This window comes from Prionailurus viverrinus, chromosome B2 (genome assembly GCF_022837055.1).
Source record: "Prionailurus viverrinus isolate Anna chromosome B2, UM_Priviv_1.0, whole genome shotgun sequence".
Taxonomy (NCBI): domain Eukaryota; kingdom Metazoa; phylum Chordata; class Mammalia; order Carnivora; family Felidae; genus Prionailurus; species Prionailurus viverrinus.
Window position 1 is genome coordinate 35,792,535 of NC_062565.1, and position 18,004 is coordinate 35,810,538.

The following is an 18,004-nucleotide window of genomic DNA, read 5'->3' on the forward strand; positions in this document are numbered from 1 at the left end:
TGATTGTTATGAACAATTTTTTGTTTTCCATATTTCCTCTTTTGGACTATAGGAGCAGTCAACTTTTTTCAGAGCATTGCTTTTGTGCTCTGTAAGTAAGAGGAGTCTGTTCTGTTTCTTCAAGTTTCTGGCTTCCTTTTTCATTTCGAAGAGGAATAGAGGAGAGAACATTTGAGTTCAGAAAGGCCTGAGTTATTACTTGGACTCTTACCTGTGTGATCAATGACAAATGATTTACTCAATCTCTCTAGACCTCAATTTTCTTATCTATGAAATGAGGATAAAAATACTTCCTCGGGGTTACTATCAGGACTAAATTAAACTTCCTATTTGTAAAGAACCTAGAACGATGTTTATTTAGCACATTATAGTTGCTTAATAAATACTAGTTATGAGGATTCTTGTTATTAGAGCAAGTAAACATTTAAAAGAATGTTTCTCAGCTCCTTACTCCAGTATTAGGTATTTCTGTTTATTGTTTATCTTAAGGCATTAAAACGTTGGCACAGCTCATAACGGTTTTTAGTACCTTGCTGGTTGAAGAGAACTATTATTTAGCTGTGTTCTTTCAGTGGGGAGCCCTAGCAGCTGTTGGTTATGGGAGAAAATTAAAGTTTTTTTAGATAGAAGTGAGCTTTGGTTTAAGGAAAAGACTAGGGCGTTTTCCCAAGAATAGAAGTTTTGCATTTGTACTCTTTCAGTGTTTGTGAAGAACTTTCTCCTGGCTGGGGAAATGACATCAGTAACTTTCTAGGTCCATGGCAGCCTAGAAGTGAAACTAGTTTTCTCTGCAAATTGAAAGGTAAAAATTCAAAGTGATGACAGTTACTTTCAGTTTCTTTGATCATGGTCTAGCAACCTTAACGACAACAAATAGGAATTTTATTTTGTAAATTAGCCTAAGTTCAAAATGAATGAAACATCCTTTTTAAAAATAACATCCTTTGTTAACAATAGCTTTATTGAGGGGCGCCTGGGTGGCGCAGTCGGTTAAGCGTCCGACTTCAGCCAGGTCACAATCTCGCAGTCCGTGAGTTCGAGCCCCGCGTCGGGCTCTGGGCTGATGGCTCAGAGCCTGGAGCCTGTTTCCGATTCTGTGTCTCCCTCTCTCTCTGCCCCTCCCCCGTTCATGCTCTGTCTCTCTCTGTCCCAAAAATAAATAAACATTGAAAAAAAAATTAAAAAAAAAAACAATAGCTTTATTGAGATATAATTCACATACTATGAACATGCGTCCTTTTAAAGTGTACAGTTCAGTGGTATTTGGTATATTCATCCAAAGTATAGATGGTTTTGTGCAACCAGCACCACCAATTTCAGTACATTTTCATCACCCCACAAAGAAGCCTTGTATTCGTCCCCTCACCTCGGCCCTTGGCAACCACTAATCCTTCTATTTCAATGGATTTACCTTTTCTGGACATTCCATGTAAATGGAATAATGTGAGGGGCGCCTGGTGGCTCAGTTGGTTAAGCGTCCAGCTCTCGATTTCAGCTCAGGTCCTGATCTCACAGTTTGTGAGTTCGAACCCTGTGTCTGGCTCTGTGCTGGCTCTGTTTTTGAAGGCTCGCCCATGTTGTAGCATGTATCAGTATGTTGTTCCTTTTTATGGCTAGATAACATTCCACCGATTATACTTCATTTTGTGTATCCATTCATCAGTTGATGACGTTTGGGTTGTTTCCACTTTTGGGCTATTGTAAACAATGTTATGAAATTCACGTGCAGGTTTTTGTGTGGATGTGTGTTTTCCATTTTTTGGAGTTTATGTAGAAGTGCTAAGTTATATGGTAAGTGGATAGAATTAAACATCTTTTAAAATTTTATTTATTTATTTAAGTTTATTTTATTTAGAGAGAGAGAGAGAGAGAGAGAGAGAGAGAGAGAGAATGAATCCTAAGCAGGCTCCCCACTGTCAGCACAGAGCCCAATGCAGGGCTTGAAGTCACAAACCATGAGATCATGACCTGAGCCAAAATCAAGAGTCAGACACTTCACCAACTGAGCCATCCAGGCGCCCCTGTTTTTTATTTCTTGAGAGAGAGAGAGAACGCTTGAGCAGGGGAGAGGGGCAGAGGGAGAGAGAGGGTAACTCTTAAGTAGGTTTCATGCTCAGTGCAGAGCATGACTGGGGGCTTGATCCCATCATCCTGGGATCATGACCCGGGCTGAAATCAAGAGTCAGATGCTCAACCCGACTGAGCCACCCAGGCACTCCTTAAACATCTTTTAAGATTCTCTCAGTTATTTATAAGAGCCTTATGTACTTACGACATCAAATGGTTCTTCTCTAGATGCCTAGAAAGATAGGCAACACCCTATACCGTGTGGTTAAGAGTTTAGGCTCTGGAAACTTGCAACTAGGATAAATAAGTTCTGGAGATCTCATGTACAGCACAGTGATTATAGTCAACAACACTGTATTATAAACTTCAAAGTTGCTAAGAGACTGGGTCTTAATTGTTCTCACCACAAAAAAGAAATGATAATTATGTGACTTGATAGAGGTGTTAGCTAATGCTAAGGTGGTAAACACTCTGTACACTTTAAATTTTTTTTTTTTAATTTATATTAGAGAGACAGAGCACTAGCGGGAAAGGGACAGAGAGAGAGGGAGATGGAGACAGAATCTGAAGCAGGCTCCAGGCTCTGAGCTGTCAGCACAGAGCCCAACCGGGGCTTGAACGCACAAACTGAGATCATGACTTGAGTTGAAGTCGGATGCTTAAATGGCTGAGCGACCCAGGCGCCCCTGCACTCTGGACACTTTAAACTTATGCGATGTTTTATGTCAATTATATCTCAAAAAAAAAAAATGCAGATTCTGGAACCTGACTGCCTGGGTTCAAATCCCAGCTCTGCCACTTTCTAGCTGTGTGACCCTGGGCAAGATACATAACTTCTCTGTGCCTCAATTTCCTTATCTATAAAATGGGAGCAGAGTACCGATCTCATAAGGCTGTTGGGAGGATTAATGAGATAATACATAGTGCATAAGAAGGACTCAATAACATTAGCTATTATGAAAATGATAGTTATGATTGTAGTAGCTCCTTTTTAATTTGTTTCTCCCCCTTGCTCTAGTTTCTGAAACTGGGATTCAAATTGGGGCGCCTGGGTGGCTCAGCCGGTCAAGTGTCCGACTTCGGCTTGGTTCATGATCTCACGGTTCGCGAGTTTGAGCCCCGCATCAGGCTCTGTGCTGACAGCTCAGAGCCTGGAGCCTGCTTCGGATTCTGTCTCTCCCTCTTTCTCTGCCCCTCCCCTGCTCACACTCTGTCTCCCTCTCTCAAAAATAAATAAACATTGAGACTGGAATTCAAAAACTTTGATCAGTGGTATGTCTGGAGCCCCCAGTGAGTCCTGGGTAAAGAAGAAAACCCTAAACAAAGCACCCCCTATTGCTAATCAGGCAGAAGATTTACAGAGACGCAAAGAAGCCTAATGCAGGGCAGCTGTGGCTGTCAGGTGTTCATTATCACCGAGGAGTATGATTGTGAGCAGCGGTCCTAAAACTTTAGACTTTGGTGAGTCACCTGCAGGGCTTGTTGAAAATAGATTGCCAGGTTTCTGATCCAAGGTAGCCGTAGGTAGCCAAGGTTTCTGATCCAGTAGGTCTGAGATGGGACCTGAGAAGTAGACTTTCTCAGAAGTTCCCAAGTGATTACTGCTGCTGCTAACCTGGGGGCTGCATTTTGAGAACCATTGGGATAAGAGCCCTGAATCAAACTGAAAGCAGCCTGAGTTCCAGCGTTGGGAGCCTTTGCCACGTGGATTTTGAACATTTAACGCATCTCCGCTTGGCTGTCCGATAGGTGTCTCATGCTGAACACACCCACACAGAACTCGATTTCCACATGTGCCCTCTCCTGCCAAGCCACTCATTCCATCTCATTTAATGGTCCCGCCATTCACCCAAATCCTAACGTCTGATCCTTCCCTTTCCTTTCCTGCCTCATGCAGTTCATCAGCAAGTCCTGTTGGCTCGTCGCAATATACTCTGGGTCTGAGCCGTTCTCTCCTCTCTCTTGCCTGGACTACTGCGTTAGCCTTCTAACTGGTGTTCCCATTTCTCTTCTTGCCCCTCTCTCTCATTTGTAATTAGAACGAAATCCAAACTCTCTATGTCTTCCAGGCCCTTCGTGTTGGAAAGATAGGCCGAGTTAAGGACTTTGATATTTATCCCAAGAGCAGTGGGATGCTGTTAGAAGGTTGGTGGGGGCTGTGGCACGATCGGATTTGCATTTATAAAAAAAATATTCTGGCTGCCCTGAGGAAAATGGCTTGGACCAGCATTTTCTTTTTTTTTTTTTTTTTTTTTTAATTTTTTTTAAACGTTTATTTATTTTTGAGACAGAGAGAGACACAGCATGAACGGGGGAGGGGCAGAGAGAGAGGGAGACACAGAATCGGAAGCAGGCTCCAGGCTCTGAGCCATCAGCCCAGAGCCCGATGCGGGGCTCGAACCGCGAGATCGTGACCTGAGTTGAAGTCGGACGCTTAACCGACTGAGCCACCCAGGTGCCCCATGGACCAGCATTTTCAACAGTTAGGGATAGGAGACACACAGTTGGTGTTTTGGGTGGGTTAAATCTGGGCTGTACTGGACTGTGGGCTGTTTAACACCCCTGGCCCTTGCCCACAAAGTGCCAGGAAGACCCACCATTTATTGGGACAAACACCTTTCCCACATACAAGTTTCCAGACACTCCAGTCACCACCCACCCCTGCCCCCCACTGGGGATCAGGATGAGTATAGTTAGGTGGCCACTGCAGTCAGTGGAAGGAGAGGTGATGATGGCTTGGACTAGGGCAATGGCACATAGAGGTCAAGTTTGAGAATATCAAAAGGACTTGGTAAGCCACTGGATTTAGGGAGTGAGGGAGAAGGAGATGCCATTCCCAGGTTTCTGACTTAGCTGGTCAGGTAAGAGTGTGATGTCATACACTTAGAGAAAAAGCCAAGTTTCAGGACCAAGTACGTAAATACTCTATGCTCAGTTTCCATATCTATGAAATGAGAGTTTTGGATTGAGTGACCTCTAAGGCTGAAGCTGAGGATTAAGTTTAAAGTTCAACTAGTGTTCAACGAGCTTCAACTCATGTCAATGGGTATTTCTCTTTTGCTTTGTCACTCACACCCGGCATGACTGATAGGTAAGAGTAGATGGTGTGGGGCCACTGAAGGTGGGCTTTTCTATCTCGTGCTTTTGGAAGTAGCAAATTGCTGGCCCCATGAGCATCTGAGTGTCGTGAAACTGTAGAATGTCTAAGGCCACTGCAGGTAAGGAAACTGAGGCCAGAGAGGGAAAGTGACTTGCCCCAAATCACGCTGTATAGCTGCAGATTTCTTGACTCTGGGTCCGGTGCTTTTTCTGCTGCTTCTTCCCTCAGTCAGTCTCTGCCAAGATTAGGACACCTGTCGAGGCACCTCATCCAGGCCAGGGGTGCAGACGCTTCCAGTGAAAAGATGTAGATTAGACCTGGAATAGGAGAGACCAGTGTGAGCCAAAGCCCAGCTAGTTTCCCACATTCTTATTTCCAGTCCTTCTGGGAAGGGCTTCTCCCTCTTTTTAAGCAAATGTGTTTATTGTTAAAATTAGGGAGGGGCGCCTGGGTAGCTTAGTCGGTTAAGCGTCCGACTTCGGTTCAGGTCATGATCTCAATGTTCATGAGTTTGAGCCCCGTGTCAGACTCTGTGCTGACAGCTCAGAGCCTGGAGCCTGCTTTGGATTCTGTGTCTCCATCTCTCTCTGTCCTTTCCCTGCTCATACTGTCTCTCTCTGCCTCTCAAAAAATGAATAAATACTAAAAAAAAAATTAAATCAGGGAGTGCTTTTTAGCATTAAATGAAGTTGAGAAAAGTGTCTAATCACTTAAATTATTTAGGAGCTTGCAGATTTGCAACTAAAAACCTCTGTCATTTGGTTATTTTCCATAACATTTATGAATCTGATAGTGGACTCAGTGTTATGGTCCCAGCCTGTCTGGGCACGTACACTGTATTACAACCTATTCTTAGTTTGGAAATGTGTGACTGATAAAATTAAGTGGCTAGAAGATACTAAATTATCACAGAGACAGCATAGAACCCCAGTTCTGGAAGACTTCCATCAAATGAGTGTGTGAACCTGAATCAGTTGCCAACATGTTTGGCTTTAAATCACATAGGTCTGTTCCCATATTTGCTTTTGCTCCTTTGTCAGCACTCAGCAAACACCTGTTGATTTTTCCTACCAACGGTTTTGCACTATGGCGACGATGCAAACCAGCTATATGCCAGTACACCCTGTGGTGTTGGTTTTATTAAGGAGAACGTCAGAGGTTGACCAGGAGTTTTGCTCACTTTTGTCTCCATTGCGGTACGTGCTATGGCATTCATTTCTCTGCCTGTGCAGGGTGATTTCTCCCAAGATGCCAGGTTTGCCTCTAGTGTTGAGGTTTAATGAGCCACTAGTCTGCCTAAGCAGAGGCCTGGGGTTTGTAGAGTTACAGTCCTCGCTCATTAAATTTTGTGTGTGTGTGTTTTGAAGTTTATTTTTTGATAATTTAGAGAGAGAGAGTGAGTGCACACACGTGCACAACCAGGGGAGGGGCAGAGAGAGAGAGGAAGAGGGAGAGAATCCCAAGCAGGCGCTGAGTGCGGACCTGATGCCGGGCTCGAACTCACAAACCGCGAGATCGTGGCCTGAGCCGAAGTCGGACGCTTAACCGACTGAGCCACCCAGGCGCCCCTCGTTAAGTATTGTTAGTAAGTGCCTGCTGGAGTGTGTTGCACTCTGCCAGGTGGTGAGGGGACTGCAAAACAAGACATGGCGTCACCACTGCTCCCTAGAAGCAGGAAGTCTGCTTGGCACCGTGGCTTCCCCCGTGAGGACGCTGTGTATCATTGACTCTTGGGTTTCTCCACCACACATGTTACTCTGCAGTCAGAAAAACTGAAAAGTGCAGCGGGGTGAAAACACACTGTTGAGTGAGAAAAGCAAGACGTGGAAAGATAAGTGGTGTGTGGTCTTTTGTGTACGGTTGTAACACAAAACAGTATTTTATGTATGCATGTGTGTGTAGAAGTATAAAAACAGATGGAACGGATTTCATACCCACTTCAGGAGAGTGGTTATCTCTTGGGGACAAAGGGGAACAGGACGGGGGACTGCACTTGGGACTTCAGTAGTCTTCCCCAATTTTATTTTCTTAAAAAAAGAAATGTGACACATATTAACATTTGTTAAATCAGAGTGATGGGCTCATGGATGTTTGTTAATTTTTCTCTGTACTTGTCTTTTTGTTTGAAAATGTGAATAAAGTGCTTTCTGCACTTGTGTGGAGCAAATGCTTTTTAAATTTTGTGTTGGAGAGACCAGTTAGCCAGCCATGAAATTAAGTAATCTTTAAAGTAGCATTTATGACTTAGGGTCAAAATAAGTCATATGTATAGTGTGCCATTTATATAAAGTTTTAAAACACGTGGAAAAAATACTATAATACTATACTATTCTTTAGAATATTGTTTGGAAAATAAAAACATGAAGACAAAAATAAGGGTGAAAAATGCCAGATGCAGTAAAGTGGCTTCTGAGGACAAGAGGGAGGAAGAGGTTGGCAGGGTTTGAAACCCATGATGTCTTCTTTCTTTCTTTCTTTTTTTTTTTTATTAACTTGTTTTATTTTTTATTATTATTATTTTTAATTTTTTTTTAATGTTTGTTTATTTTTGAGACAGAGAGAGACAGAGCATGAACGGGGGAGGGTCAGAGAGAGAGGGAGACACAGAATCTGAAGCAGGCTCCAGGCTCTGAGCTGTCAGCACAGAGCCTGACGTGGGGCTCAAACTCACGGACCGTGAGATCATGACCTGAGCCGAAGTTGGACGCTTAACCGACTGAGCCACCCAGGCGCCCCTATTTTTTATTTTTTTAAATTTACATCCAAATTAGTTAGCATATAGTGAAACAATGATTTCAGGAGTAGATTCCTTAGTGCCCCTTACCCATTTAGCCCATCCCCCCCCCACAACCCCTCCAGCAACCCTCGGTTTGTTCTCCATATTTATGAGTCTCTTATGCTTTGTCCCCCTCCCTGTTTTTATGTTATTTTTGCTTCCCTTCCCTTATGTTCATCTGTTTTGTCTCTTAAAGTCCTCATGAGTGAAGTCATATGATTTTTGTCTTTCTCTAATTTCACTTAGCACAATACCCTCCAGTTCCATCCACGTAATTGCAAATGGCAAGATTTCATTCTTTTTGATTGCTGAGTAATAATCCATTGTATATATATATATATATATATATATATATATATATATTACATCTTCTTTATCCATTCATCCATCGATGGACATTTGGGCCCTCACCATACTTTGGGTACTGTTGATAGTGCTGCTATAAACATGGGGGTGCATGTGTCCCTTCGAAACAGCACACCTGTATCCCGTGGATAAATGCCTAGTAGTGCAATTGCTGGGTCGTAGGGTAGTTTTATTTTTAGTTTTTTGAGGAACCTCCATACTTCCAGAGTGGCTGCACCAGCTTGCATTCCCAGTGATGTCTTATTTCTTATGTACGCGTGGAGCACTGACCTCGGTATGCCTTATATTATGATCTAAATCGAATTCATTTAAAAAAGTTATTTACTTATGGGGTGCCTGTGTGACTCAGTCAGTTAAGCGTCTGACTTTGGCTCAGGTCATGATCTCATGGTTTGTGAGTTCGAGCCCCGTGTCGGGCTCTGTGCTGACAGCTCAGAGCCTGGAGCCTGCTTCGGATTCTGTGTCTCCCTCTCTCTGCCCCTTCCCCTGCTCGCACTCTGTTTGTGTGTGTGTGTCTCTCTTTCTCCAAAATAAATAATAAAAAATTTTTTAAAAAGTTATTTACTTATTAGAAGTAGTATAAGCCCTGATTTATATATTTTAGGGAATCAGAGAAGGCATGGGTAATGGATGCTGTGGGGTAGCGTCCGGGAAAATCTCATGGTGGGAAGTATAGAATTTGAAGGGAATGTTTCAGATTGGATATGATATTGAAATGGGAGAAGAGCCTGATTCAGTAGCTAAGAAATATTTGGAAGGCAGTGTGGAGACCAGCCCGCTCTAGAGTTGAGTGTGGTTTGGGAGGAGTAGGGATGGTCCAGGCTGACAGGTGAATTATAAATGCTGGGAAATTGAGCACCTTAATCACCAGGCTTTCAGTCAGTCTGCATTTAGTCTCTGTTTCATCTTCATTTCTCTTTCTTTTCAAATGTTTTGGCTACTTTTTGAGATTCCGTAAACTGATTAATTAAAGTGTTTTAGGTACAGATGCATCATGGGTTTTTAGTTCAAGAGTACGTTAACAAATTCAACATGGGCTCTGATCCCTTTGCTGAAGAAGTCCATCACTTACCTTGGCCTTTCTGGGTGTGCCGACACCTTGAGGCTGACATAGACAAAACAGCCTACCAGGGCACCTGGGTGACTCGGCTGGTTAGGTGTCCAACTTGGGTCGTGATCTCATGGTTCGTGGGTTCGAGTTCCACACTGGGCTCTGTGCTGGTGGCGCAGAGCCTGCTTGGGATTCATTCTCTCTCTGCCCCCCTCTCTCTACCCCTCCCCCACTTGCTGTCTGTCTCTCTCAAAATAAGTACACTTTTAAAAATTAAAAATATGGGGGAGAGGGGAAAATAGATGATGGGCATTGAGGAGGGTGCTTGTTGGGATGAGCCCTGGGTGTTGTATGGAAGCGATGAACCACGGGAATCTACCCCAAAACCAAAAGCACACTGTACACACTATATGTTAGCCAATTTGACAATAAATTATACTAAAAAAAACAAACAAAAACAAATAAAAATAAAACACAGCCTACCATGATTTTAAGATCTCCTTCCTGGATGGTAATTAATAGACCCGCACAATTAGGATTGCTTGTTTTCTGCATGGACTACTGGCAGGTGGTATTACTCTTTTAAAAGGGAGGCTCTAAGGACCGTCTCTTATTTTTCTATCCATTCACCCAGTCTAACCAGCCTGTTGAAATCTTCCTGCAGGGTTTATCCTCTGGTCTTTATATTTTACTGTAAAGAGGCTTGTGGAGTTGGAGAACTCAAGCGTACTCATCTGCGAGTGTTTGCAAATATTAAAATACAAAGAAGTGGCCCTTAAAAAAAGTTTTTATTTTAATTCCAGTTAGTTAACTGTTGTATTAGTTTCAGGTGTACAGCATAGTGATTCAGCAGTTTCGTACATTACTCATCATGCCAAGTGCACTCCTTAATCCCCTTAAACCATCACTTACTTAACTCAGCCCCCCCCCCCTTTCCCTCTGGTAACCATCAGTTCCTTATAATTAAGATTCTGGGGCGTCTGACTTTGGCTCAGGTCATGGTCTCGCTGTTCGTGGGTTTGAGCCCCACAGCGGGCTCTCTGCTGTCAGCGCCGAGCCCACTTCAGACCCCCGTCTCCCTTTCTCCCCTCCCCTCCCCTGTTCGTGTTCTCTCTCTTTCTCTCTCTCTCCCCCCAAATAAACATTAAAAAAAGATTCTGTTTCTGGATTTGTCTCTCTCTTTTTTCCCTTTGCTCGTTTGTTTCTTAAATTCTACATATGAGGGAAATCATATGCTTTTTGTCTCTCTCTGATTGACTTATTTTGCTTAGCATTATATTCTCTAGCCCCATCCATGATGTTGCAAATGGCAAGATTTAATTCTTTTTTATGGTTGGATAATATTCCGTTGTGTATACACACACACACACACACACACACACACACACACACACACATACACACACACATATATACACACACACCACATCTTCTTTATCCACTCATCAATTGATAGGCACTTGGGCTATTTCTATATCTTGGCTATTGTAAATAATGCTGCTATAAATATAGGGGTGCAGGTATCCCTTTGAAATAGTATTTTTGTAGTCTTTGGGTAAATATCCAGCAATATGAATCCTGGGTCATATGGTAATGTTATTTGTAACTTTTTTTAAGTTTATATTTATTTTTTATTTATTTATTTATTTATTAAAAAAATTTTTTTTTTCAACGTTTATTTATTTTTGGGACAGAGAGAGACAGAGCATGAACGGGGGAGGGGCAGAGAGAGAGGGAGACACAGAATCAGAAACAGGCTCCAGGCTCCGAGCCATCAGCCCAGAGCCTGACGCGGGGCTCGAACTCACGGACCGCGAGATCGTGACCTGGCCGAAGTCGGACGCTTAACCGACTGCGCCACCCAGGCGCCCCTATATTTATTTTTTTAGTAATCTGTACAGCCAACGTAGGGCTTGGACTCACGACTCTGAGATCAAGAGTCACATGCTCTTCCAGCTGAGCCAGTCAGGTGCCCCTATTTTTAACTTTTTCAGGAGCCTCCATAGTCATTTCCACAATGGTTGCACCAGTTTGCATTCCCACCTACAGTGCAAGAGGGTTCCCTTTTCTCCACATCTTCACCAACACCTATCATTTCTTGTGTTGTTGATTTTAGCCATTCTGACAGGTATGAGGTGATATCTCATTATAGTTTTGATTTGTATTTCCCTGATAATCAGTGTTGGTGAGTATCTTTTCATGTGTCTGTTGGTCATCTGTGTGTCTTCTTGGAGAAATGTCTTTTCATGTCGTCTACCCATTTTTAAATTGGATTATTTGGTTTTTGGGTGTTGAGTTTTATAAGTTCTTTCTATATTTTAGATACTAACCCTTTCTCAAATAGGTCATTTGCAAATATCTTTTCCCATTCAGTAGATTGTCTTTTAGTCCTGTTGATTGTTTCCTTCGCTGTGCAGAAACTTATTGTTTTGATGTAGTCCCAATAGTTTATTTTTGCCTTTGTTTCCCTTACCTCATAAGACATATCTAGGAAAGATTTGCTATGTCTGATGTCCAAGAGGTTGCTACCTATGTTCTCTTCTAGGATTTTTTGGTTTCAGGTCTCACATTTAGGTCTTTAATCCATTTTGAGTTTATTTTTGTATATGGTGTAAGAAAGTGGTCTAGTTTCTTTCTTTTGCACATTGCTGTCCAGTTTTCCCAACACCATTTGTTGAAGAGACAGTCCTTTTCCCATTGGATATACTTTCCTGCTTTGTTGGAAGATTAATTGACCGTATAGTTGTGGGTTTATTTCTGGGTGTTCTGGTCTGTTCCATTGATCTATGCCTTTTGGCTTTTTTGCTTGTGTTTTCATTTTTGTTTTGTGTCAGCCTTCTCTCTGTATGCCAGACTTTCCCGTTATTCTTTGATCCCTCTTATTTTCTTTCTCCTTTTTCTCTGCCTAGGAATCTCTGTAAACATGTTAAAATTGTATTTGTATCTCTATAGTAGTATAGGTAATGGTTTGTTTACAAATTACTGAATAACCTTTCAGAAAAGTTTGGGGAGTTAGAGATTCTTAATAGCTAAAAAGGTCAGAGCTATATCCATAAAGATTGTACATAAGAACATTCCTGCTGGAATCTTAGTAGAAATCAATATGAAAATGATTGAATTGGCTGCATTTTTATTTAAAAGCAACTTTGGGATCACACTGGTTATGTCAAACAAGGTAGTTGGTAAACTTGTTCTACTTTCTAAATGTTGGTAAGGAATAAATTACCAAAATGGGAGGGAGGAAGAAAGCCAACATTTCTTGGGCAATGAGCATGTGCCAGGTGGCATTCTGGATGTTTGCAAATCTACCTCATTACCTGCTAGTATTACTACCTGCCAGGAATTGTGCTAAAGGGCTTTTTACACGTTGACTCATTTAAACCTCCCAACTCTCTTAAGATTGCTTCATTTATTTCCTAAAAAGGTGATACATGTCCATGATACCAATTCAGAAAGTTGGTAGTAAAAACTCAGCCTCTCTGCTGCCGGGTTCTCCAGTTCCTCTTCCAAACCCCTGCTGCTGGTGTCGTGTGTATTTTCTCAGAGATCTCTAATTATAGAGACGTATGCGGATTTGTTTTATTTTAAAGGTTTTCCACAGAAATGACGGCATGTTATGCATACAGTTCTGCATCTTTTTTTTTTTAATGTTTTGTTTATTTTTGACAGAGCACAAGTGGGAGGGGGCAGAGAGAGGGGGGGACACGGACAGCAGCGTGCCCCTGCGTATGTTTTTAATTAAAACATTTAATTGATGTTTTAGAGTTTGTTTTGTGCCAATGGGTATAGAATTGCCCCATTCTTTTTTACAGATGTACCATCATTTATTTAATCAGTCCCCTCTAAATAATAATTTTCTTTTAATGGGTAAGTTCAGCCCTTTTATATTTGCTGGAATGACTGATATATTTTATTATAGCTCTGTTTTTAATGTTTTCTTAAAAAAATCTTTCACTGTAAGGACTACTTGCTTTGGGAGAGGGTGTGCATGTGTATATTCTGATAATTGGGGAAGTTTGTGTTTTTATTCTAGTTATTGCATTTATAACTCTATACTGTATTTCTTGAGACATCTATTGACCGCCTACCATGATCAATGATGAAATTGGTAGTTGCATTTCTTGCCCTTTCCTCATCTGCTTTTACTTGATTATATTATTTTTCTCAAAGTTTTTAAAAAATTTTTTAAAATGTGTGTGAGAGAGAGAGAGAGAGAGAGAGAGAGAGAGAGAGACTGGGCATGAGCAGGGGAGGGGCAGAGAGGGAGGAAACACAGAATCTGAAGCAGGCTCCGGGCTGTGAGCTGTCAGCACAGAGCCTGATGCGGGGCTCGAACCCACAAACTGCAAGATCATGACCTGAGCCAAAGTCTGACATCTGACCAACTGAGCCACCCAGGCACCCCTCAATTAAAGTTTTTTTTTTTTTTAATTTATGTATTTATTTTTGAGAGCGGGAGAGAGAGAGCATGAGAGCAAAGGAAGGGCAGAGAAAGGAGGAGAGAGAGAATCCCAAGCAGGCTCTGCGCTGTTAGCACAGAGCCCAGTGTGGGGCCTGAACTCACAAACTGTGAGATCATGGCCTGAGCCGAAACTAAGAGTCAGGTACCGAACCAACTGAGCCACCCAGGTGCCCCTATTTTTTTCAGTTTTATCTCCTATCCTAAAACATACTTATGCCTCTATGACTTGAGCTATCACCTTTAAATATCTTTTGAGCCTTGTCTGTGAAAGATGAAGAAACCAACATACTTCTTTTAAAAAATTTTTTTAATGTATATTTATTTTTTGAGAGAGACAGAATGTGAGCTGGGGGGTGGGGGCAGAGAGGAGGGAGACACAGATTCTGAAGGAGGCTCCAGGCTCTGAGCTGTCAGCATAGAGCCTGACGCGGGGCTCAGACTCACAAACCGTGACATCATGACCTGAGCCAGGGTTGGACGTTTCACCGACTGAGCTGCCCAGGTGCCCCAGCCAACATACTTATTTGTCCACTCCATCCTCTGTTCCATTTTAACCTATGCCACTTACATTGTTTTTACCTTCTCTCCTCTAATCATGAAGCCTCAAATTTAAGACTTAGTCTTAAGGCTAAATTCATTAAATTCTTTACACGAGTCCTTTCACTGTAGTTTCTCTATCTCATTGTTCATTGAAGTTTTTCTTCTAGTAGTTTCTTCAGGAAGGAGTCAAGAAAACCATATTTCCTGGGTTCTTGCATCTTGCAACATGTTTTTCTGTCACCTTTGTATTTGAACAACAGTTTGGCTGGATATATAATTATTCTCAAGTCACTCTTTTAATGTTTATTTCAAGAGTGAGTGTGAGTGGGTTTATTTCAAGAGTGAGTGTTTATTTTAAGAGAGAGAGGAGTGAGAGAGAATCCCAAGCAGGCTCTGCACCATCAGCACAAAGCCCAATGTGGGGCTCAACCCTATGAAACGTGAGGTCATGACCTGGGTTGAAACCAGGAGTTGGTCTCTCAACTAACTGAGCCACCCAGGCACCTGGCCCCTCAAGTCACTCTTTTTTATTGTGACCTATTCCATAAAACAGTTGTGTGGTATGATAACTTGACGAATAATCACAAAGTGAACACCCCAGAAGTGAGCAGGTCAGAAGCCCCTGGATCTGTTCTCGACCACAACTCTCTCCTTCCCTCTGAAGTAACCACATCCTTTTGTGTTAATCCCTCCTTCCTTTATGGGGTTATTGCTATGGATGCATCCGTAAATATATAAATCCTTTTTGCTGTTTTTGAAGTGTATATAAATAGAACAATATTTACCCTTTTATTTTTTGCTTGTTTTGCTCAGCACATTTGGAAGACTCATGCACATTATTACTTGTGTGCCCCATTTTGTATGTTTATGTTGCTATATAATATTCTATTATACGAACACATTACAGTTTATTTTCTGTTGGACACTTGGGTTATTTCTAGCTTTAGGCTAAAAGGAACTATAATGCTATGAATAGTCTTATATATGTCTTCTGATACACGTATGTATGTATTTCTATTAAGATACAGATTTGAGAAGAATATGCTAGGCTTTAGGGTATGCATATTTCGTTCCTCCTGGATATTGCCAACCTGTTTTTTTGAAGTGGGCTGTATCACTTTGTGTGCCCACCAGCCACCAGTGAGTCACTTGGGTCACCCTTCCCTTGGTACCTAGTGTTGCTTCACTGTTGTTTAGCCCAGGTGATCTTTTGGGGTAGGTGATCCTCTCAGTTTACAGACGAGAAAACTGGCTCAAAGTGGTCCAGTAATTTCGCGCAAGTGTACAGAGGTGGCGGATGCCAGAACGCGAGTTCTGGTTCAAACCATGCTGTCTCCAGCTCAAAAGCCTGTTCTCTTTCTGTGCTGTCGTCTTTACCGATAGGACTTCCAGTCTGTCAGGTATGTAAGGTGCTGAAGCCCCAGTGGAAAATGAACATTCTCCAGAGACTTAATTTTTTTTATGTTGATTTAATCTGTATGCCCAACGTCTGGCTTGAACTCATGACCCCGAGATCAAGAATCACACACTCTGCCCACTGAGCCAGCCAGGTGCCCCCAGGCTGAAAGGCTTGGATGTGGTTGTCTTGGAGGAGACCTGTTTCCCAAAGTCCCTTCCAATTTTGTGATGCAGATGATACTTACCTGACGTATTTAGCTTCCTGACAATTTTCTTCTTTCTTTTCTTCTTGGTTCCAGCATCCAGCCTGTGTACGGAGCACAACACCCCCCTCTGGACCCTCGGCTCACCAAAAAGTAAGTCAAGATAGTTTTCCTTTCATGCATGTACTTCTTTTAAAACTCTCAAACCTTCCCCTACTTTGTTGAAATGACAGTTTCTACTTTGATCTTTTCTGGCTTCTCCCCTGCTCTATTTTGGATCAAGAGATGAGCAATCTTCTTACCTCTAAATGATCTATTATTAAGTGGGAAATTAACTCACACCAGAGATTTATTTTCCTGCATTGGAAGCTGGTATATGCCGGGTTTGGTGTTGGACCCTTTGTTCTGATGGAAGGGTCTTTATTGGTTAAATATCGTCTCCAAATTGGATGACTGATGACCTTCTTCTTGTAGGAGCCTCCTTTCTGGGGTTCATTGCTTCTGAATATATATAGGTCTGCCATCTTGTCTTCACTTATACTATGAGGACTGGGGCGAATAGAATATAACTGTAGGGCTGGCATTCTTCAGGTCCTCTTTCTCCAGCCTCAAAGAAATCTAGCCATACAGTAGAGTTAAAAGCTCCCTGGAGGTTATTTCTCTAGTAAAATTCTAATAAGTTATTTTCGAACACAATAGAAACCCTGGTCAAATCCAAGATGTGTGCGTGTGTATGCATACCCCCAATTATCACTTCATCGCTCCTTTCTATCATGGGCCATCAATCAGCCACAGTGAATTTAAATGAAGAGATGCATCATCTTCTCAGATTTTCTAAGAATTTTGGGCTCTGTCTCTGGGCACGCTTCATCTTAAGACTTATTTCCAGGAAAGCTGTAGTTTGTGGTGAAAGCCGAATGATTTGAGAGGTACAGGAGACCTAAGTTGTCATCTTTCGGGGCCCGTGTAATAATATCTACCCTTTCTTTCCTTAATAGTCAAGGAAGGAGTAAAGATAATGTATATTAAAGTATTTTGAATACCTACAAAAATGCCATAACAGATGTACATTATCAATGTTTTAATATTTAAAGTTTTTTTTTTTAATGTTTCTTTTGAGGGAGAGAGTGCATGTGTGTGCACGCAAGCGGGGGTCGGGGCAGAGTGAGCGAGAGAGAGAGAGAGAGAGAGAGAGAATCCCAAGCAGGCACTGCACTGTCAGCACAGAGCCCAGCGTGGGGCTTGATCTCACGAACCGCGAGATCATGACCTGAGCCGAAATCAAGAGTCAAATGCTTAATTGACTGAGCCACCTAGGCACCCCAGCATTTTAATATTAAAAAAAAATAATAACTTAGCTGAATATGTGGTGAACTTTCTGTAATTCTACCAACTCATTGCAAAAAGATGGCAATTTGGCCGGTATGTGGAAGGTACGGTCGTCTGAATCACTTTGGAAGCGCGACTGCTATTCTTTTCTGTAATGCACAGTTTTTACACCAGAAGCCACGGTATAAGCTCTTTGAGGGCAGGGATTTTGCTTTATTCACCGCTGTACCCTTAGTACCTAGAAGAGCACGCAGCGCGTACTAGGCACTTAGTAAACATTTATGGGTTGAAGGAATGAAATCATTGCATGCACTTAGACAGTGAGCTTTACTTTAGTGCTTCTTAGTTTGTACCTTGCTCTTCATAGGGGAGCATGTTTTCTGTGACAATTGTGTGGCATTCACATTAAGTAGAATGGATACTCTTTCCTGGTTTTACCAATAGCAGACTATCTGGTCTGTCGGTCGGTACAGCAGGCACTACTTAACTAGCAGTCTTCCCTGCCCCTGCCTCTTCCTTGCTCAAGAACCATAATTTTATTCAGCTCTTGAGCAGGTATCTGTATTAGTTTAAGCCTTTTATAATGATCTTTTGGTAATCACAGTGACTGGCCTGCAGTGGGCTTATGTCATTGGTTCTGGCCCATGAGATGTAAAAGTCTCCTGAGGGAGGGTACCTGGAAAGATGTTCCTGTTCGATCAGAGAGAGATCA

The 18,004-nt window shown here is 42.1% G+C and overlaps 1 protein-coding gene across 2 annotated transcripts in view; it reads left to right on the plus strand.

The window, feature by feature from the left end:
* The window catches only part of TBC1D22B (TBC1 domain family member 22B), a 79,110-nt gene that overhangs the window by 1,622 nt on the left and 59,484 nt on the right, over positions 1-18,004 (plus strand). For both annotated transcript variants that reach the window (XM_047859108.1, XM_047859110.1), the window contains exon 2: positions 16,060-16,116. In XM_047859108.1, coding sequence (XP_047715064.1) covers positions 16,060-16,116 — 57 coding nt within the window. The remainder of the gene's footprint in view (positions 1-16,059; positions 16,117-18,004) is intronic.